General features: G+C 36.7%; 2 protein-coding genes and 2 long non-coding RNA genes across 5 annotated transcripts in view; 1 reads left to right on the forward strand and 3 right to left on the reverse strand.

Annotated features, from left to right (window-relative positions):
* Window positions 1-1,527, reverse strand: part of LOC139480433 (palmitoyltransferase ZDHHC21-like) — a 405,161-nt gene extending 403,634 nt beyond the window's left edge. For both annotated transcript variants that reach the window (XM_071263508.1, XM_071263507.1), the window contains exon 1: window positions 1,437-1,527. The gene's annotated coding sequence lies outside the window, so the exon portion shown is untranslated. The remainder of the gene's footprint in view (window positions 1-1,436) is intronic.
* Window positions 1,528-1,759: 232 nt separating this feature from the next.
* LOC139480435 (uncharacterized) lies at window positions 1,760-22,744 on the forward strand. Its single transcript, XR_011654418.1, has 3 exons — window positions 1,760-1,930; window positions 20,794-20,888; window positions 22,603-22,744. It is a non-coding gene; the product is annotated as an uncharacterized lncRNA (long non-coding RNA).
* LOC139480434 (uncharacterized) lies at window positions 2,355-7,071 on the reverse strand. The gene is made up of 3 exons (XR_011654417.1): window positions 6,904-7,071; window positions 5,428-5,632; window positions 2,355-4,966 (listed from the first exon to the last, which is right to left on the reverse strand). It is a non-coding gene; the product is annotated as an uncharacterized lncRNA (long non-coding RNA).
* On the reverse strand, window positions 11,420-15,197 carry LOC139478297 (uncharacterized; the record flags this gene model as incomplete). The annotated part of the gene is made up of 3 exons (XM_071260710.1): window positions 11,420-11,782; window positions 13,022-13,218; window positions 15,164-15,197. Coding segments are annotated over 3 exons (594 nt in total), but the record flags the coding sequence as incomplete, so codon positions are not given.
* Window positions 22,745-24,104: the final 1,360 nt, after the last annotated feature.

Raw genomic sequence — 24,104 nt, forward strand, 5'->3', positions numbered from 1 at the left:
CATTAGAGCCCTCCGGACAGAGTTTCAAGGTTCAGACATCAAGGGGTGTTTCTTCCACTTTACCCAGGCAATTTGGCGGAAAACACAGGAGCTTGGTCTTGCTGTTGGATACAGAGATAACCCCCTTGTGGAACAGTGGACCCGACGAGCTGCTGCCTTGTCTCAGCTGCCTCTTCAACAGGTTCAGGATGCATGGATTGACTCCATGAACCAGTCTCCCGATGTACCCAATGCTGACGAATTCAACGACTACATAGTCACAAACTGAGTGGATTATGAAGCCAGATTCCCTCTTTCGCTGTGGAACCATCACCAGACATTCGGACCAAGGACCAACAACAACCTGGAGGGTTTCCACAGTCGCCTCAATGCATCACTGAATCATCGTCATCCTAATCTCTACAGGTTCATCGAGATCATCAAGAAGATTGAGAAATATGAGAAGACCGAGCTATCTCAGTTTGACCTAGGTGCAGCTCCACCAGCAAGAAAGTGTGTGTACAAGTAGATTGACAATCGACTTTCCAGACTGAAGGATCAGCTATCCCATGACACCACTCCAGTTCTTGGATGCTGTTGGCAAACTTCTGAAGATGGACTAAGGTTGTGTCGTGTGACAACCTCGATGTGAACTGTGATGTGAACTGAACTGTGATATTTATTTTAACTGGATTTTAATGGATTTTAAGGGATGGATGAATTAAAATGTTGAATTAAATAAAGTAAAAGAGGGTATCAAACATCTTGAGTCATTTCTTTTGTCTATAATAAGACAAGTCCATTTTCATGATAGGGGTTAATTACCTGATTAACATGTGCAACCAGGTCTGACACTGTTGTTTTAAGGTGTCTCACAACTGGGCTGTCTTACTAATGGGAGGAGACCATAGCACCGTGGTCCAGTGGTGGAGCGTCGCAATTTGTAACGCATTAATTAGCAGAGCCGGTGAGCCCCCACAGTGCCAATTGGATCTGAAAAAGTGCGCCCGGTAAAATGCTCTACTCCCCAAACTTTTTCCACCAACAGAAATAGGTATAATGACTGATAGTTTCACAAAAAATCAAAGTTATCGGTGCAGACAACTTTATACAAATCATACTACAGAAACAACACTAAAAAATGGCTATAACTGGTCACTGGCCAATACCCATATGAAATAGGCCTAGAATCTAGTGACTTGTCAGTCATCTAGCTAAGTCAACAGCAAACGTATTGTCCTCAAAGACAACCACTGAACAACTTGTCAGTTTCATAATATATTTTAGCTGCATAGACGAGATCTACGAGATCGACTTTCAAACTAATTTTACGATATATTTATTTCAGCAAGTCTTATCAATCAGTGAAGCCTGAAACACATACTGCGACAAATAGTGTTATGGCTTCGCCAGGTAAACAGTAGTCTCTACAAAACTAGCATCAAATGAGCACTTACAGTTTACCCACTCGGATACACTCTGCAAGATCCGATTGAGAACATGGAGACGAGCGGCTCTCCCAAGAAAAAAGAAAGATGGCTGTGTTGATAAGAGTTACGTACCCTTACTTCAAGCAAGCTCCTTCCCAGCGCGTGACACACTCGGTAACGTCGCTGCCACCAAGCTCCGCACTGCTGTGAGGAGCTTGCGATAACAAGCCGAATAGTAGGCTGGGCCCCGTCTCCAATATCACAAGTTGACGACGCGCATAGGGAGCCGGGAACCAGCTTAGCCGAATAGCGATTCGTGTAGACTGGTTCCCGTTCGTTCCTGCGACAGACTGGAACGACAGGTATTGGGTAAAACAACCTTCACCTTGACGTTACGGTAAACTGGTTTAGCGCCTTTGCTGGTTACATAGACAGTAACATAGTCAAGACAAGATGGCGACTAATGTGTCGTCTGTCAACAGTAACATAGAAATTGAAAGTATTTTGGATCGGGCGAACAGGTACCAATCTTGTAATTTTTTCCAATTAAAGGCTAAACAACGTGATGCTATTTTGGCATGTGCATCAAGGGGTGTTTTGGGTGTTCTACCGACTGGTTACGGCAAAACTGTTGTGATACAGTGAACGATTCCGACAGCACTGTAGTGGTTGTGAATCCACTAAATGCGATTCTCGAAGAGCAGCACAATCGCCTCCGTAGCCACAGTGTAATGATTATAAATAAATATATGTTTCATGTTTTGAAAATAGTGCTATTTAATATGTAAACCTCATGAAAGGGCGATACCTTGACGTGGTCAGGAGGCTTAATTCTCTTTGACTTTGATATGGTCGTAAGGGAAGACCAAAATCGCCTTGTTGTAGTGATTATTTTATTGCACATTTTGTTAAATGTTTTCTATAAATAAACATGTCTTAGTGTACTGTGTCCCATTATCCTCACCCCATATTCAAATTTCAGATCAGTCACATTATTGTTGATGAGGCGCATTGTGTCATATCATGGGGGAAATCTAACTTTCGATCAGCCTTTCTCAAAGTAGGGGATTTACGTGCAATCCTTAGAGCCAGGTATGAAATTCAGCAGGCTTTGTGCATAGTGAATCCTCTAATTGCAGCTGAAACTCCTGGCAGGTGAAATTTGCAATCAAAATAGATTTATAAACAAAACAGTATACACCAGCGAGGTATCGATACACTTTGTTGATACCCAATTTATGAAAACTTGACATGTTTCGGAAACATTTCCCTAATCTCTATTAAATCTATTTAATAGTATCCGAACTAACATTTAGTACATTGAGTCATTTGATAACACTGATGTAGACATGCAGATCTAAGATTAAGTATAGCCATGGACTTGTATAACTTGTATATAGGTCTGTGGTTTTGCATACAATGCAGCAACCTATAATCTAAAGGGCATCAACATTACTTACAAGGGTCAAAAGGGAAAATACCTCCCAAAAGGGTTATAGATTATTTGTTATTAGACTTTCTGCACATGATTGACCACTGGACAAAAATAATGTTTTCCATGTACAATGTAGTTCAATAGTTTCACACATACATACATATGAATTTAATAATATTCTTAATGCTATTGGAAATGTGAAGTACATCCAAAGTAGTAGTACTAGTACAGTATACTGTCATCTCGAGAAGAAAATTAACACCACAACAATTGCACTCAGAAATCTTTCAATATATTTTCGAATATACACACTACAACATGTACAATCTACAGTATGGTTTGATAAGCTAAGGCAATTCATGTAGCGAGGCAATTCATGTAGCGAAGCACTTTGACAATTACAGAGGTTACCATATTTGACGTAATAAGCGCCCAGGGCGCTCTCAAAATTAGAAATAGGGAGCTCTTATTAGGATATTATTTTGAGTTGAAAGATCGTAAATTTCGTGGTTTATGCGGACAGCCTGAAATGTTTATATACAACAGATACATTTTTCCAGGATTTAATTGCCCATAATTAAAGGTGCATATGACATACGAGTGCATATTATACACAAGTAAATAAGTCTTGTGTACATTAATCAATTGGAAGGGATGCTAACTGAGATTGTTCACTAGCCAATATATTAGCAAATATCGCCGTGGGCGCTTATTACGTCGAATACGGTAGTTACAAATAATCATGACGTGACAAATCCCAAATTTGAACAGTTACCATTCATCTCATCAACTCTTAAGATATGTGATAATAATCACATTTTTTAGTGAAATCATAGAAAATATTGCTTACTTTTCTTATTCTCCATTCACCAATGTTTAGAAAACATATTGTTCTTAAATGCCTAGTTTAGTATGACAAATGGAAACGTAAAAACAATTTACAAACAGTCTTTTAAACATTTTTCGTTTGAGAAATGGTAACATAAACTCAATATCCTGATTTTGTTTCACAGTAAATGTGAATTATGTATTATTGCTTATGTCTGTATGTTTACACTAGTGATCATCATTCAACATTGTCACTAAAAACAATTTTGAAAGTGAAATTCTAGTCACAGAATAGGTATGTTTTTGCCACGAAATACAGCTGGGATTGATATTAGTTATAAGAATAAATAGTTATAACACAAATATCTTTCTTCGATACTGCACAAAACAACAGTACAACATGATCACAGAATTAATATCACACAATCCACATTTGAATGGCCCCCAAATATATGGTGAAAATATACAACTAGTGAACAGTAACCTCATTTACAAACATTTGCAAATTGATAACCCATCTCAGCTTTTTCCTGAACTTGTGAAAGTATCCATGCCAAATGGCAAAGAAATCTCTTAATGCGATAATTGAGCATTTATTCATTTTGTTGTACATGAATACCAGTTTGACCAGATGAGTCAAAGATACTCTTCCAGGAACATTTCTTGATTGGTGGGTAAGAAATTTTGCCAATTGACATTATGTTTTTTTCTGTCTTTTAATCTTTTTCTTTGATAAGATTTGGGTTCTCTTTTGATTTGCTTAGTTATGCTCAAGCATAATTGAACAACAGACAACTGGTGAGGCTGGTTCACTGACTGTAAGTGGTTGCAAGCAGTTTTGTTTAGGCACCAACGGAGAAGTGGCATCAGTTGACGGTATGTCAGAGATATGGCAGGTCTGTGAGCATATAGCAGGTGCGGCTGGTTCACTGACTATAAGTGGTTGCGAGTAGTTTTGTTCGGGCACCAACGGAGAAGTGGCATCGGTTGACGGTATGTCAGAGACATGGTAGGTCTGTGAGCGTATGGCGGGTGAGGCTGGTTCACTGACTGATACATTTGATAACATAGATCTAATTAAGGAATGCGAATGAGTGGTATAAAGTGCATGACTGCTACATGCCCAGGTCACTTCAATCATAGGCCCAAAAGTTACATCAGTCTGTACACCCATTTCTCTGGTCTTCGGCACAGTCCTTCCACTCTTTGTATTTGATATTTTCCACCCCCCTGCTCTCATCAAGCTGTCAAATTTCTCCTCATCTCTAGTCCATCTCCCATTATGGCATGGTTCCTGCAAAATATAATATATTATTTTTTTTCAAATATTCTAAATTTAGGCAAATGGTGCAACATCAGTATATTTATACAAAATTTGTGTCAACAGCTTAAAACAAAACTTAGAAAATAATGTAGGGAGTCTCATATAAAACTTGTCAGGATGGCCAATACTGTTTGCTTTGTCTTAATCTTTACCACCTAAACTTTGTATCAATGATTATGTTATGGTTCGGTCAGTCATGACTTCATTCTTATGCAAGTCCCTACAAACAAACATGTATGTGTATGCAGTTTGAATACAACTAATAATTACATGGTAATGAATGATTAAATATTAATAAATATAAAGAAATATTACTATAAAGAAATTTTCAAATGAATAAAAAATAATAGTCTGTCGTATCAATATTTGCATGAAATTAGTCAAAAGATACACTGACATCAAATAGCCATTATGTGGGTACTAATACTCACCTCTGTTACTGCGAAAACTACAATATTTAAAGGCTCTCAAGCCTTGCCCAATGTGTTTTGTCAGCCACCATCTTGTTTTAGCAGACCGTAATTTATTGTGGGCAATAACGGTCCTTTAATTCCTTGGAAAGCAGAGCAAGAGCAGCGACACCAAGCAGAGGATCCGGGAAACATTCTATGGCCTTACATGACACCTGCTGTTAATCTGGAGACAACAGACATGTAGTATATTCACAAAGGCATTCAACAACATATTATATCATATGTACCTGCATAGGGCCTGTTGCATGTTAAAGTAGTGCAACCTATTCAACTGACTCTTTATGTATTGTAATGCATTGGTTAACATGATCATCAGATGGACACATTTTAAAAGTCACATCAAATGATTAAATATTTATAAATAAAAATAAATATTACTATATAGAACTTTTCAAATAATTTAAAAATAATAGTCTAGTCTGACCCTATAAATATGGACAGATCTTTAATGTCCTTTCAATTGAATATGAAGCATTTGACGATTTATTCATTGTCCTGATATTTTTCATCAGTTGATCATATTTATAATGTTAATTCTTTGATTGAATCAAGACATATAATAAGGGACCAACCATTTGGTATTCTGGAGGTAGGGCTGGGATTATATTGACAAAAATAAATTGTCCCTGAAATATGCTTGAAAAAAATATTCATGCTTCAAACTGTTGAAAAAAAGAAATTGACTGCTACAAAGAATACATTGTTGCAAGAGGCATATAAAAACATGATTAGTCTCATAGTTGTAATTAAAAGAATATCTGGTATTTCAGCTGTAGCTGATAATATATTTTGTCTCCAAACACAATCCTAGACCCAGGCCACCATCCCCTACCCCACACTCCCACCAATATCAAATGGTCCCTCAGTATGCTCAGGAATTTAATAATATACCCACGAAATTAGGGTACATGACCATATCTGACCATAAACATAGCCCAGTTCAAATGATTCCCGTTTCGTAATTATTGTCACGATAAAATATTTGCAGCTACATATTTATTCATGCTTTCATTGCCTTTAATTTTTTTGATGCGGGAATCATCAAAACTATTCACAAAATATTTCTAGATATTATTTCGGTCAAAATTCAGTTTCATGTGTTATCATTGACATTTTGGCCGTGTCATGTTGTTGCCTAGAAATGACAATTTCGTACTACCAGACAAAATGACAAGCATATGAATTATGAATATAAGTGCATATGTAATAGTCCATGCAACAGATAGTTGACAACACGGCAGTTTCATACAGAATTTCTCAGAAACTTAAATTGTCTTGCGTAAGAAGTTCATGATAATCTGTTCAGAAGGTAAATTCATAAGAGATTCATCGTCCTCCATTTAAAACAAAAACACTGCCGTGTCAATATTTGCACGAAATTAGTCAAAGAATACATTGACATCCCATAGCCGTTATGTTGGTACCAATACTCACCTCCATTACTTGGAAAACTGCAATTTTCCAGAGCTCACTAGCTTCGCCCAATGCATTTTGACAGCCGCCATCTTGTTGTAGCAGACGATGTTTCATGGTGGGCGATACCGGTCCTTTGATTGGAAAGCGGAACAAGTGCAGCGACACCAAGCGGAGGATCCGGGAACCAGTCTACGATTCGTGCCCCTCTCGTAAGCTGGGCCCCGTCTCCAATATCAAAATATAGGCGCAAGTTGACGACGCGCATAGGGAGCCAGGAACCAGCTTACCCCTCTCGTGGCCATTTGTGCGACTGGGTTCCGTCTAAGCGTAAACAGGCATAGCTAAAAGAATTGTCAACTCGTTGCGTAATGATACATGTACATCCCGCATAATCCCAAGTATTTTTTTTCTGAAAAGTAAAGGCATCTACCTCCGGCAATATAATTACGCAGAGATGCAGAATATTAAAATAAACAGCTTAATACACACAATATTTAGAAAAGGGTGAACCCATTAATACAAAAACGAGAGGAATAATTCATAAATCGTTTGTGACTAACGCGCACCTGGCGAATCGTTAGACATAATCGTTCTGTCTATCAAACGACATTAAAAAAACAATTCCAAGACCAAGATAATTCTTCTACAAATCTGTGCATACATTATAACAAAAAATATTATCCATCTTGTTAAATGAATGTATTCAGTTTTGATTTTACACAAATGAAACGTGTGCGTATCATCAAAATATTGTGAAGCAACCCTGCGTATTCGATTAGCAAATCAGCAACTTATTTTGAAATTATAAACGGGCATTCCGTCAACCTTGCAAACTCCACGATGACAGTTACATCATGATCATTTGCCATCACACTTTCTTGTGGAAGTATCGTGGTATTTTTTAGTACTATAAAGCTCTCGAACCCACACGACACCAGTTTGCAGGGACTAGATGAATAGTGTTTTTAAATATTTAACTTAAATACCCACATGTATAAAAACTAGTGGGTAACAGAAATTTGAATACCCAAATAGAATTACTGATACCGAGGGTGAATATGACAGTTAAATAGAGCAGCACTTACAGTGTACCTAACACACGTCGTTTGGGTTGTTGTCTGTTATCGGCTAGGCTCCGTCTATACGCCTTGCACATAATCGCAGAGCCTATGCAGCCTGTAACCATATTAACATCGACGTGTAATTCCATCGCTTCAGTTTAGAAATACTACATAAAAAACATCAACATGTATTCATGTACAACTAAATTTTGTAAAGTAGGAATGAACTGTTACATATTCTTTCAAGAGTTGCCAATGAGAAAAAAACATTATTCGCAACAAATCCGGGCCGCTTGGGCATGACCTTCACCTCTCCTTACTCGTCCAGGATCAGGGCTCCGTCAGTCCAAGCGTAAGACGTTTTATACATATTGTTCGGCTATGCACAATAATGTTCTTCTTATTGTAGCCTAACTGTTTTTAGTTTTGATTTATTATATCGCAGAATAGTATCCCCAATCTCAATGTTAATGTCATCTCACCATGTCTACAGATTTACTGTCGCCCACGCGTTGCCGTCCACACGCGGCAATTACTAATTGACCTAATTTTGCCTGTCCGATCTCATAAATCGCCAAGGAATTTGTAGCCGAACAAATGTATATATATTAACAAAATGGAAAACGTGTTTCAACTTTAATCTAGTCGCGTCTAAAGACAATAAATTGATTCAGTGCAAATCATGTGAAAAGTGAAGGACCAGTAAAGCGCGACTCACACGGGTCGACCTGTCGTAACGACATGCCGATTTCCATACATTGTACAACATGTTCGGTGATTGTAACGAATATCGACAAATCGATTTGCTGCCACTCACACGATTCGATCTGCCGATTGAGTGTCGATCTCATGATATCTCACGATAATTTGTTTCCATGGTATCAAAATGTCTGAAGCAGACGTGGCAGCAGTCATCTGCTGCGCGATATTGTGTGAGGAAGACGACAATGCCAAAGTGAAGAAAGAGAGAAGTTGTTGGACTAAAGATTGGATTCTCCGTCGCGACATGCAGGGAGCGTACAACAATCTGATAAAAGAACTCGAAATTGAGGATGAACAGTCGTATTACAATTTTTTTCGCATGGGAAAAGAAAGTTTTAACCATCTGTTATTAAAAGTCCAGCCAAAGATAAAAAAGAAGGACACTAACATGCGGGAATGCCTTCCAGCCGGATTAAAGTTGGCAGTTACACTTCGTTTCCTGTCTAGCGGTTAGTATATTTTGGTATACAAATATCTGAAATGATTTAATTATTTTTTTCGATTATTGCAAACACGTATTTCACAATCACGGACGCTGGAAATGTCACTAAAAGATACCTCCACACATGTCAATCGAATCCTGAAGGTGTGTACTGATCAACCAATAAGATCACAGCAATGACTAAGCGACCTTGCCCTCCAAGCGTAAACACTTCCTACTTCCGTGGTTCGTGAAATGTTTAAATTGACACCGGGAAAATATACAAACTTCAGGCTTAAAACCTGAATTAGTTTTAAAAAGGGGAATTTGTTTTATGGCACATATGAATTATGAATAATCATATTACCTTTCCCACCTCCCTCACAGTTCTGTTATAGTACCAAATATCTCATTTTGACTAGGATTTTCAGCGTACATCGACAATAGCAACACATGTATAAGTTTTTTATCAATGTATTTATTATTTGATGAGGCTCACTGAATACTGCTGATGATACTGATTAATTTTTCGTACAGTTCTTATATTTTTTCTTTGCATTTTCCGCCGTAGGTGACAACTTCCAGTCTCTGTCTTACCTGTACAGAGTGCCATCCAACACCATATGCACATTCGTCCCAGAGGTCTGTCAAGGCATTTATGAAGCTCTCCAGCCGGAGTATGCCAAGGTGTGTGCATGTACCCATGTAAATAAACCATACTCACAACACACTCATGTTAACAACAGTTCTCCCCAATTGACTACCCTACCTCAGCAAAAGAAAATGGTTTGACAGCGATACAATGAATAGCTTTATCCCAGCATTTTACTCTGGTTATAAAAATAAAAATATTCACATTGGTTTGAACGAGCTTTATTAATGTATTTAATTAATACAGATTTGTTACAACAAATTTAATAGAATAAATTATATAAGTTACAATATGAATAGGAATACATTTATATTTACAATAAGTTTGAAAATATCACAGACTTCTGAATAATTTCTTCGAGAGGCATTTAGAGTGAGTGAGTTGGGTTTAATGCTGCTTTTAACAGTATTCCAGTTATATCACGGCATATCAGCTTAATGTGGGAGGAAAGCCCGAAGTGATGCACAGGCATGGTGCTGACAAACCTAGAAACATAATCGGATTGAACCGGGATTCGAACCTACAAGCACAATTATGGTGCTGACAAACCTAGAAACATAAGCAGAGGGAACCGGGATTCAAACCCACAATCATAGGTTTCTGGCATGCATATTTATTTAGTTTCCAAAATCATCTTTATTTAATTTTTTCTAATGAATAGAAAACTCAATTGGTACAGAAAAAGTACAACAGGCCTCATTCACCTATTTTGTGCCAAGCCATACAATTGTAAACTGTCTGATATTTTCACTTTTGCCCAAATTTGAAAAACACACCACAAAATTGTTAAATACTTGCTGGTCTGCATGACATTACCGAACACATGTCAGCAAAAAACTAATAGTAATATTAATAATACAAAGTCATCGATGTCCCCTGTCCTGAGGACAGCTCGAGTGAATAATACCAAATCATTGTGAATAAATCAATGGTTATAAACATTGATGTACTTAGATAGTAATTATCAGTAGTTAGATGTCAACTAATCTAATTATTCACTTAATGAATACATAGATTTATGTCTATTTAGAGCAGCGATCAAGGCAATTTGTTTCATATAACACAAAACTTTATACTTACCATACAATCGTTAAAGAACGCATTACTATCAGACATGCAAATTATAAGCATTAGACTGCTCATAGTGCTAAAGGCACTATTATCCAGGTCCAAAGGATCAGAGACTTACTGAGCTGCTGTGGGGAACGAAAGGAAACTGAATTTTCCACTTCTTTTAATATGCAGAGTCTATAAGTAAAGATTGTGACAAATATAACATAGCATTGGCCTAGCCTGGCAAAGCAATGACAGTAAGTACTTTGACAGCTTTGTCAATGCTATATGCTTCAGAAGTGTATTTTGTAAAACACGGGTATCAGACGTGATTAAATATAGAAATATACCTATACACCTCTTTCCCATTCATCCCAATTTCATATTAACAGGTAACAATATAGCATTATTTGAACCAGTTAAAAGATTGTGTCACAATCATGTTTACATGAGTCATAAATTCTAGGTACATCAAATGTTTGTGATCAGATATTTCAATAAAACAACTATGAAATAGTATAAATGAAAATATGAATACAATTATTCAGTTTCCTAGCATATCTCTCATGATTTTAGAATTAGAATTTATGGTTCATTAACTTCTTCCTGTTGATGCTGAAAATTAAACACAAGTTGCTGCATTTCCAATTTGAGCTGTCTTAGTAGCCTCTTGTCGGTAATTTCATCCATTTCTTCTCCTAAGTGTAAGAGAAATTGTTTGTTTCTTCCAGGATCGTCCGCTGTGGGCTTATTGACGAGAGCACTCAGAGAAGACACAACAGCCTCTCTGAATCTATCTTGGGGGTTCAGTTTTGATGTTGTCTTTCGCAAGTGTGACTTAGACGGAGCAAGGGCAGCAGTTATTTCATTTTCAGATGGTGTATTGATGTCTTCTATGGCCAGTTGAACTTCATCCTGGCCTTCTTCAACCAGCCTATTTGAGGATTCCTGAAATAGCATAAAAAATATTTCTTGAACATAAATAGATCTCATCATTTTAACAACCATGTTCTTTTTCACTAATTTTGCAGGTGCCAAGCACTCAAGATGAATGGAAAAGCATCGTGACTGACTTTGAAGACAAGTGGCAATTTCCAAACTGTTTTGGTGCCATGGATGGGAAACATTTTGCAGTGACTGCTCCAGCTCATAGTGGTTCCCAATTTTACAACTACAAGGGCTATTTCAGCATTATAATGCTTGCTCTAGTTGATGCCAACTATAAATTTACATTTGTAGATGTTGGTGCCAATGGGAGAGCTGGAGATGCAGGGATATTTGCAAATTCAGATCTGTTGAGGTGTATTGAGGCTAATGCAGTTAATATACCATCACCAAAGCCTCTTCCAGGAAGACAAGAGGACACACCACATGTTATTGTGGGTGATGAAGCTTTTCCACTGAAAACATATCTTATGAAGCCATTTCCCCAACGTGACCTACCAGAACACAAAAGAATCTTCAATTACAGGTTGTCCAGAGCAAGGAGAGTGTCTGAAAATGCCTTTGGCATTTTCATCACCAGATTCCAGGTATTTCAGAAACCAATGAGACAAAAACCTGACAATGCTGTCAAAAAACTATTATGGCTGCAGTGGTCTTACACAATTTCCTGCGTACCAAGAAAGATAGAGTTTACAGTACACACTCTGATGTTGAACCTGACACCACACAAGTTAGTCACACAATGCGTTTATCAAGACAAGGGGGCAACTTTTCCTCATCATCAGCCAGAGATGTCAGGGATGAATTTACTGACTATTTCATGACAAATGGACAAGTTGACTGGCAATGGGACAAAATTTAACCTTGTATGGTACAGTGAGCTGTGTCAGTATGGGATATACACTGAGCCTATGTCACTATGGTAAATTGACTTGTGTCAGTATGGTGCATTTAGCTTTGCCAGTGAGTAGATGTGCAATCAAGAATGTGGTATGTAGCTGAGTCTACATAATGATTATTGTAAATAACCACCTTTGTGTAAATTGTGGAAACAAATAAACAATACTGTAATCATTTTAAAATATATGCATGTTTTCATTCCATAAAACAAGTTGTTTAAGTATTAAATCTTAAATATGGACTATTACTAAGTTAATACCATTGGTTCCTACATATAATTCTAGAATGTGTTGGAATTCAAAATTAGGTATTAATAACTTAAACATCATAAACCACATGTACCTGTGTTGTGAAGTTGTTGACAGATGCACGCTGCCTCATATGAGGACGTAAGAAAGGATCCAAGGTCTCAAAGTGATCCCATACAGGCATGTACTCAGCATCTGTTGCAGAGCCACTTGTTTTGCTTGCCAGATGTTTCTTGAGTTCTCTTGAGTAGGATGTGCGAATATTCGCAATCTTTGATGTCACTTGATCATCTAAAAGATATCAAACCTACCTTACTTGAATCAGAGACCAGAATATGATTACCAGGTAATGTAACTTCCATGCAGTGTCTATGTAGTATGCAGATGATTTCCTCAGATTAGTTCTTAGTCTTAGTGAATATTACATAATAATCTCAACAGAAAGTATTATATATTAATCATTTGATTAATAAAATGGTATGTTTTGAAAACATTCTTTATGGTATGTGAAATGTCCATGCCTATGTACCTATCATCCCTCATGGTATACTTATGAAAAAGCTCACATTGTTTATTTCAGTAGATTCTTAATGATATTATCATAAAAGCAACATTATAATCATTACTAATGATCAACATTTCCCAACTGTTAGTTAATTACACTGGTCTACATCTGTATTGTTTCTTTGCAACCTCTGTCAACAAACTCAAATTTATCCATTTATACCTGAATAATTGTGTTGTTATAAGATTATGACTAGGCCTACAGCATCTAACTAACTGTAATCCTCTGATAACTGAATGTCTGAAGACAAAATACCATTTTATTGATGAATGTATCTCCATTTAACTCATACAGTTTAGTGTAGGGTGTAATGTTTGAATGTTTTTGTTGACAGTAGCAGACACTACATTTGTCTGTGAGCAATGGACAGAACTGAGAATACCTTATCATGAACAGCAGTGAACACTGCTGGCAACATCCTGTTTTAGTAGGTATAATTGAATCCCCAATTATAATGTCATTGTACACACAAAAACAACATAGTGTAGTTTTTAAATAGTGATGTGTTTGGCAGTGTTTTATAAATTGTATATTTTCCTTTTCACTTTGTCTACTGGCCTGCATAAGTCCTTGTCATTTTCCTGTTATTTCTGATACATTCCAAAATAAGATTTGTCTGTACAGTACCAGTACACTTTAATAAGGACTAAGAGCAAATGTGCATATTTCTCAGTGTTTTAGTCAATTTGTGTTGTACCCAAATAGAGGGAATATTGTTGTAGTTCTTGTCATTCTTTGTCTTGGCAGCAAGTGCCACATGTTTAGTTATACAAACTTACCAGTGAAGATCAGGGTCAGAATAGGTCTTCAGCAAACCATGCTTGCTTTAAGAGGTGACTATCCTTGTCATAAGAGGCGAATAACGCGATTGAGGGGTCAGGCTCACAGACTTTGTTAATGCATGTCATCGTATCCCTTTTGGATGGATTGATGCTCATGATGTCAATTACTGGATTGTCAGGTCCAGATTTCATCGTTTACAGGCAGCTGTCAAAGCATGAATATTGCTTAGTACAGCATTAAACAACAAACAAACAAAGATAAAAGTTCAATTTTTTAAATAATCTTATACCCTAGAATTATAATGTGCTATTTTTATCGATTATTATGAATACAGACTGTTTGTATCAGTTTGTAAGAGACAAACCAAGATTCCCACAACTATCTGCACATGTTTGTCATAACACAATTAATATGGTATCTTCAGGTTATATATGTTTGTAAAATGTTTGCTAGAAAGTGTCCACTTTAGTTGTAAAATCAGTATGTTCCTCACGACAGAACTAAATGTACACTACTTTGTTGTGGTATTTTTTGTTGAACTCGTCTCTGTCTCTCTCAAGTTATGTTTGTGCAAGGTGCCTACCTGTTTAGTTTAGACCTACATTGTAAATGTTGTGCACTAGACCATGGAGCCTGGTCACTACAGGGTTTACCCAAGCCTCTTAAAACTGGGGACAAATTTAATTTGTTATCTTAAAAATATCGTCTTGTTTCTCTAATCATACTGTTAAAAATTATGTTTTACGTACTTATCTACCCTCTGTGGAATTCCTAACCAATTAAATAGTAATGTCCAATATTTTGTATTATATTTGCAGATAACAAATTGCTATAGACTATTAAGGCAACTGCTATATTATATTCTGCCTCTTTACATGATAATTGGACTCACCAGACTCTGCTCTGGATACACATTGAAGTATCAACGTCTTTTCATTTCGGAATTGAAGTAGCAAGCGATAGCCTGTTGTTTGGTACTTTAAAGTATACTATAATGCATGTACTAATTCTTTATACTGTAAACATATACTGAAATGATGCAAGTGTCCGTATAAACGAGGCACGACTGTAACATGTTTTGCTTGAGCAATTCCTCCTGAAAAGCCCCCAAGTTTGAAACGCAAGTCCAGTAACATTGTGCTCGATGTAGTAAGTCCAATTAATAACAGTCAATATGACAACACTAAAATCCTGTTCGGACTATTCGACCCATCATTTTTAGACACAGACTGCTCATGTAATTCAATATATGGTGACAATGCTGCACGAGGTTCTGTTTTGTGTATTTCAATAACTTGCGCATTTAAGAACTTTAACCTTAATGTAATCCTTTAATCCAGTGATGTTTTTTTTTTTACATTTCTTTAATAACCTACAATTGTTATGAAGCTGACATTTTTTGTGTGGTCTCAGGAATAAAGTCGCCAGAAATGCATTCAAAAATTTTATCTGATTTTGAGCATGACCAACATGGCAGATATGTTTAAAATGTTGTTTTCTTCCACTACCCAGACATGTAAGTTATTGTACAGTAAGTCATCTGTAGTGTAAAAACATGTTTATTCTTTTGTTTGCATATTTAGCTATTCCAGAACTGTTAGATGATATTAAATTGCCGTAGAAGGTTTTTATTTCCATCTATAATATTATGGTATATCAGTGTGTATGACAATTGTTTTGAAATTCATCAATATCTTCAAATATGATCTATTGTATCCAGTGACTGACATGTTAGAAAGAAGAAAGTTAGGCAGCACCCAATCAGAGAGAGTACCATTAGAACCCATGTGATCAAGTCCAATTTAACACATTGCCCTTACGTATAATGGTCTCTGTCCAACATTTTTCACGGATCTCTGTGGATGAAAACCAACTCATCCTGATAACAGGTTTCTGATTATATTGCCTTTTCACTTACACAAGATACACAATTTTGAGTAATAAACAGTTGAATGTAGAAATCTGTTAATGTTGACAGGAAGAGAACAATCATTATCTTAGGGTTATGTTAAATATCATTAAGGCTTTAATGACTTGTTGACAAATAAGGAATACCGTATTCAACATAATAAGCGCCCGGGGCGCTCTCAAAATTAGAAATAGGGGGCGCTTATTAGAATATTATTTTGAGTTGAAAGATCGTAAATTTCGTGGTTTATGCTAACAGCCTGAAATGTTTACATACGACAGATATATTTTTCAAGAATTTAATTGCCCATAATTAAGGGTGATATAACACATGAGTGCGTATTTTACACAAATAAATAAGTCTTGTGTACATTGATCAATCAGAAGGGATGCTGATTGGGATTGTTCACTAGCCAATATATTAGCAAATATCGCCATGGGCGCTTATTAGATCGAATACGGTATACTCATTTATTCACATAAATATTCTGCCTTATGTTCAAACATTGCCTCTTTATTTTGTTAACTTTATCATTCAAATCGACACTTAAACAACATGAAGAATGCATAACAGATTTAACGTCAGAAATATCGTTCATTGCAATAGTGAACCACTTAACTATCGAATCATTAGCTAAAAGTAAAAGTAATTTTCCCACCGGACTCAAAGTTTGAAACAACATACTTTTTTGCTAAGGGCAGTATAAAAATTTGTCTGCAAGCAATTAGTAACGTCCATGACGTTTTGGATAACCCAAAGGCAGCTAATCATAGTTTATACTCTAGATGGGAGTGGTTTCCCTTTGTATAAGCATGTAGCGTAGAATCTACCTTGCCCAGTGTATAATGTTGCTCCCCCTGTATTTCTTTTGGGTCACATTCGTGTCAGTTATTTTGTCTTTAGTTTATCATTAAATTAATCTACAAATGAATATAAGTTGAAGTGCAAAATCATACATGTTTAAATCTAAAATCGAGTTGGCAGGGGACGAGCGATTTTAATATCTGAATTAAAAAGAAAAGAAAAGTATTCATTAAACAAGCAAAAACACATGATGAGACATTTGAAATAGCAAAAGTAAAATTTACACCTTTTGAAAATAATTATCAATATAATTAATACCAAGTGAATATATATTAGACAACTACTTTCTCGAAACATTATTCATTATCATTATTTCCCATCCATTCATTCTTGAAATCCTGTGTGTTTCTGTGTTTTGAAAAGGTAGTCATAACATCCTTTGTTATAGCAGCGAAATGAAAGCATGAAGGATATATTTCGGATTTTACAAAAAGCTCCCCTGTGTTATGTTATTAGGAAATATTTTTAGTATTATTTCTTTTAATTTTCATAATGATTGTGTCACTAAATAACATATTTTTTCGTATTTCAATAATTTTGATAAAAAAATCATGAGTAGGTATTTCTCTAGTTGCAACAGAAAACAATTCCTAAATCATGACAGTATTAAGGCCGACAAAAATTGATGCCATCATTATAGTAATTGTTTCCTTCAAATAATTGGCATCTTTCTTGAAACTGTGCAAGGTGTGATGGAGGGAGGTACGTGTTGTGTGTCGTGAACAGTTCCACTTATTGTATACGCAGCAAGTTATGCGCGTTTGCAGACAAATGTAGACAGGAGTCGAGTTTAAGATATTCGTACTTCCATTGTTGAAGATTTCAATCTTAGATAAGCCGTCTTACAATCGTGCTAAGATGGGTTTGTGAAAGTGGCAAAGGACAATTGTATGGTGATTGTAAAATTGATTGTAGCCACCTAAGATCGATTTTACTAAGATTGTTCTGTGCAAGTAGGCCCAGGTGTCGGTAACTTTTAGGTGAAGTCAGGTCGCACCCAGTGCAGGTAACATTTCCAACCATAAGTGGAAAACTGAATTCTTTTAGAACTGGCTGCAAGTCTTTTCGAATTCAGGAAACAAAAGTTCATAAAAGTAGTAAAATACACAGGTGGTCTGAATGCATTGAGGTGAGGTGAAATTGGGTTTATCGTCGCGTCCAAGATTATTGCACTTATATAGCAACGTGCATGTACGTGTATGTGTTTGTGTGGCTGCTTGTACTCAGTCAGGACTGATGCCGATTTATAGTGCTAGCCCACTGAGATACCATGCCGCAGTTTAACATGAATACCCCACTCAGACACAGTATACTGACTCCGAGCCAACCAGTCCTTGTTTTAGCCCCTTAATGCCGAGCGCCAGACAGGGTAACAACAAGTACCATCTTTATACGTCTTTTCGTATGACGCGGCCGGGGAACGAATCCCGGACCTTCCGCTCTCTGGGCAGATGCTCTACCACTAGCCCACGGAGGCGGTCCTGAATGCATTGAACTTGCAGGACTCTCCACAATTACCACTAGAACAGTCACTCATGAGGTTACAATCACAACAGACACTTTGAGACTTCTGTTTAAGGTTGTTTACTTGATATCATGATATGAAAAGGCATGTACAGATTCACCCAAAATAAATTCTGGAGCACATTCTCAAGGGGTTTTTTTTCTTTGAATTTATTTAATATTCAGAATAACTGAAAATAAAGTGTTTCAATTTATGATTAACTAGTGCAGCCAATATTTTGGTGGTGCAACCTGCTTAGTTCACTTCGTTACGCCTTGTGCGGGTGGTAAGACCCTGAATTATAGACCAAGGCCCCAATGACTGTATGACTATGGAGTAGCATTGATTATGTCTCCCCCAGAATGGAGGGAGACATATTGTTTTTGGCACGGTTCCCGTCGGCGTCGGCGTTCCCACCGTTTCCGGACCATAACTCAGGAACCGTTTAATATTTTTTCGCGAAACTTTGTATACACATTAACCCAGCACTGAAGTGGTGCCTTTTGCTATTTAGAGATTTTTGACATTTTTATTTTTTCTCGTTTCCATGGATATAACTTGAACATAGACTCTGAATGGGGGTAAGCTTTGTTTCCGGACCATAACTCGGAAACCATTTAATATTTTTTCGCGAAACTTTGTATACACATTAACCCAGCACTGAAGTGGTGCCTTTTGCTATTTAGAGATTTTTGACATTTTTATTTTTTCTCGTTTCCATGGAGATAAGTTGACCATAGACTCTGAATGGGGGTAAGCTTGGTTTCCGGACCATAACTCGGAAACCGTTTCATATTTTTTCGCGAAACTTTGTATACACATTAACCCAGCACTGAAGTGGTGCCTTTTGCTATTTAGAGATTTTTGACATTTTTATTTTTTCTCGTTTCCATGGAGATAAGTTGACCATAGACTCTGAATGGGGGTAAGCTTTGTTTCCTGACCATAACTCAGAAACTGTTTAATATTTTTTAGCGAAACTTTGTATACACATTAACCCAGCACTGAAGTGGTGCCTTTTGCTATTTAGAGATTTTTGACATTTTTATTTTTTCTCGTTTCCATGGAGATAACTTGAACATAGACTCTGAATGGGGGTAAGCTTGGTTTCCGGACCATAACTCGGAAACCGTTTAATATCTTTTCGCGAAACTTTGTATACACATTAACCCAGCACTGAAGTGGTGCCTTTTGCTATTTAGAGATTTTTGACATTTTTATTTTTTCTCGTTTCCATGGAGATAACTTGAACATAGGCTCTGAATGGGGGTAAGCTTTGTTTCCTGACCATAACTCAGAAACTGTTTCATATTTTTTAGCGAAACTTTGTATACACATTAACCCAGCACTGAAGTGGTGCCTTTTGCTATTTAGAGATTTTTGACATTTTTATTTTTTCTCGTTTCCATGGAGATAAGTTGACCATAGACTCTGAATGGGGGTAAGCTTGGTTTCCGGACCATAACTCGGAAACCGTTTCATATTTTTTCGCGAAACTTTGTATACACATTAACCCAGCACTGAAGTGGTGCCTTTTGCTATTTAGAGATTTTTGACATTTTTATTTTTTCTCGTTTCCATGGAGATAAGTTGACCATAGACTCTGAATGGGGGTAAGCTTTGTTTCCTGACCATAACTCAGAAACTGTTTAATATTTTTTAGCGAAACTTTGTATACACATTAACCCAGCACTGAAGTGGTGCCTTTTGCTATTTAGAGATTTTTGACATTTTTATTTTTTCTCGTTTCCATGGAGATAACTTGAACATAGACTCTGAATGGGGGTAAGCTTGGTTTCCGGACCATAACTCGGAAACCGTTTAATATCTTTTCGCGAAACTTTGTATACACATTAACCCAGCACTGAAGTGGTGCCTTTTGCTATTTAGAGATTTTTGACATTTTTATTTTTCTCGTTTCCATGGAGATAACTTGAACATAGGCTCTGAATGGGGGTAAGCTTTGTTTCCTGACCATAACTCAGAAACTGTTAAATATTATTTCATGAAGTTGTAACATATTAACCATGTCCTGAAGTGGTGCCCATTAGTTGTTTGAAATTTCTAGGAGTTCTATTTTTGTCTCTGTTATATAGTAATGGAGGGTGGGAATGAAGAGATGGGGTTTAACATGAAGTAAACGAATGAATGGGGGTTAGGGGAGTGGGGGGAGACATATGTTTTTACGAGTAAAAACACTTTCTAGTTTTCATTGTTATTTTTGTCATTTTTTTATTTCAGTTGGCACACAATAGCATCCCTCCTGATCAAGTGAAAAGGAATCCTATGACACCGCTTGATCTTTGTCTGACATGGAAATCTGCAAATCAAATAAGGTGGAAGAATAACATCTGGTTAAAAATATTATGTGGAAAAGTCAGCGGGTCAGAGATCACCCACATAACTGCTGTTATCTGAACACAGTTCAGGTTTGATATCCACTATGAACTTTTCAGGTATTGAGGGGTTGTGGGGTCCAAAGTCATCTGAAAATTATTGAACACATGAATAATGGACATGAAATGTAAATTACAACATAAAATAGAATGGTCATGTGTGTAAAGACATGTTATGTTCAATAGTCACTTTCAAATTTATCTTCCTTTAAGGTAGTAGAAAATAACATGGCTACAAATATAACGACACAAAACATAGATGTTGATATATTTTAACCAAATTCAGTCTGTAGATGTGTTATGTTCAGGTACCAAGCGCTGAAGTCAGCTAATGTTAGTTTGTATTAACCTTCGGTTGTTAAAAACTTTTACTTTTCTGACAATCCCAGCCGTGGTGTCTCTAGATTAATGTTCTCAAAAATCAGTCCGCCGTGGTGATTCTGTGTTATAATAGGTCCACTGCAACCTATCCTTGTTATAAGGGACGAGTTAAGTGATTGGGTGGTCAGGTTCGGTGACTTGGTTAGTTGCTTGTTATTGTAACAAGATGACAGTGATAATATCACTGGTTTTTCTAGACCAGACTGAATTATTTCCAGGTTATCTTCATATAGCTGACAACATATATATGGCTGACTGCTGTGTTTAATAAAACTAAGACAATCACTGAAATCGGATCAGATTCTAAATATGGCTGCCATGTCAACCATATTGAATTTGTCATCTATGCTAAATTATATTACATTGTACTTTGGGGCATAGTATGATTTTTGTAACTGCTGTTACTTTTGTTCTTCACATGTGCCCCCTTATCTTCATTTACTGCATTTTCATTTAGTCCTTTTGGTTTTATGCATATACTGGTAAATTGGAGTGATGAATGAATTGGACAAAATATCAACACTGTAAATGGTGACACAGGAGTGTATAAAATGTAATGAATTTATCTAAGTGTTAAAATAAAAATGACTTTGAGAATACAGCCACATAAGTACCCTTTATCATAGCGGCAAATCAGTTCTAGAAATGTGAATTTTATTGGGATTCCAAACTGTATATTTGTCCAAGATAAGGATTTGAAATATCTGATGTTGGTTCTTTTTGTAATGTTGGAAGATAAACATAAATACAGTCATCCCTTGCTGAAACACCCTTCATGATACCGCAGATCGGGTTAAACTTCTGGTAAAATAAATGGGTCACATAAATTTAAATACTCTCCTCCTCCTTCCCCCCCCCCCCCCCATGACCATGCATATTTGGCAATGTAAACTTCTCTAAATTTGCCAGACTGAGGGAGCTGAATTTGTGCCGTGTGTGTTTCTCCTCAAGATGACAGCATGAATTGTTCAGATATTTTAGTGTTCTTTTAGTCCTCAGTATTTGAATGGAAAATATATATATGCAGGGTAGCAATGATAGTCTCTGTATAGTGGTTGTCTTTTTTGTCATTATAAAGTGTTGACAACATGTCCAGGTGAGCTACACTTTTGTAGCACTATTTTTAACCACACTATGGGCTATCATTACCAAATTCATTCACCTTTCTTTGGCAAATATTGTAGCCTTATAGATAAGAAGAATAAAATAATAATCTGTATGCTTAAATTATACATTTAACGCGTTCAGTTTTTTGTTTTTCTTGTTGTTTCAGATATCCGTTTTAATGATGTCATGAACTGGACGCTGCACTCTTGATTCCAGCACTAATATTGCCATGGCAAAATGTTAATAATGTTCATATTCAGCAAGTTGAAGATAACTGACACAATCTTTAAGTTTCACAAATATGTTATTCAGAAGTTTTTTTGTTTTCACTACTGATTTATATATAGTATAAAAAAATGGATTTCTGTAATAGAATAAAGTATTGAAATACATGTGATACTAGTTGTGTTTCCGTCACCATAGTGTGGATGTTTTATGCTTTGTGAGAGAAAAGTTGGCCTAATGGACTAAAATGCTTCAACACTGCCGAGTTGTGTCGATTGGTTATGTGAGGATCCATTCTGATCACTGGTTTGGAGAATGTGACCTAAAGCTGAACAGATGGACGTGTGGCAGTGATTTGTAAGGGAGACACAAATTTATGCAACCACATGAGGTATTGTGGTGCTGATACGAAGGGTCGTATTCTGGATTTCAACCCATGACCAGGACATCCTGGCACTAACTGCACATCAAGTTCCATCAACCATGACAATTGGGCCACCTGTGCATCCAAGTTTCTCTCACTCTACTTTAGCATAATTGCAGTATCATAAAGACAGAAATTAATAAGTAGGGTCTGAGTGGCTAAGAAAGCAGTTTCTTGTCACTTTTCAGCATGTGTTGGGTAACCCTAGCACCTCATGATTCATATTTCTGTTGAGATACAGTAACACCTGCGTCTGTATCAGGAATGACCCAGTTTTATATCACAATAAGACATATATTGGGAAGGAACACTAACCTTAGAACCTTACGATTCTTCTGAGGGTTCTTTTGAGATACCGCAACAGCTGCGTCTGATTCCAGAAAAATCCAGTTTTACATCACTGTCGGACATGCATTGGGTAGAAACCCTAACCCTAGCACCTCATGATTCATGTTTCTGTTGAGATACGATAACATCAGCGTCTGTATCAGAAATAATCCAGTTTTACATCACTGTCAGACATATATTGAGTAGAAACCCGAACCCTAGCACCTTATCATTCGTGTTTCTGTTGAGATTTCGTGACATCTGCGTCTGATTCAAGGATAATCCAGTTTTACACCACTGTCGGATATATATTGAGTAGAAACCCTAACCCTAGCACCTTATCATTCGTGTTTCTGTTGAGATTTCGTGATATCAGCGTCTGTATCAGGAATAACCCAGTTTTACGTCACTGTCGGACATATATCGAGTAGAAATCCCAACCCTAGCACCTTATCATTTATCTTTCTGTTAAGATTTCGTGACATCTGCGTCTGATTCAAGGATAATCCAGTTTTACATCACTGTCGGACATATATTGAGTAGAAACCCTAAACCTAGCACCTTATCATTCATGTTTCTGTTGAGATTTCGTGACATCTGCGTCTGATTCAAGAATAATCCAGTTTTACATCAGTGCCGGACATATATTGGGTAGAAAACCTAACCATAGAACCTCATGATTCATGTTTTTG

Source organism: Haliotis cracherodii, unplaced genomic scaffold (genome assembly GCF_022045235.1).
Source record: "Haliotis cracherodii isolate W230 unplaced genomic scaffold, xgHalCrac1.p SCAF_4, whole genome shotgun sequence".
Classification (NCBI taxonomy): domain Eukaryota; kingdom Metazoa; phylum Mollusca; class Gastropoda; order Lepetellida; family Haliotidae; genus Haliotis; species Haliotis cracherodii.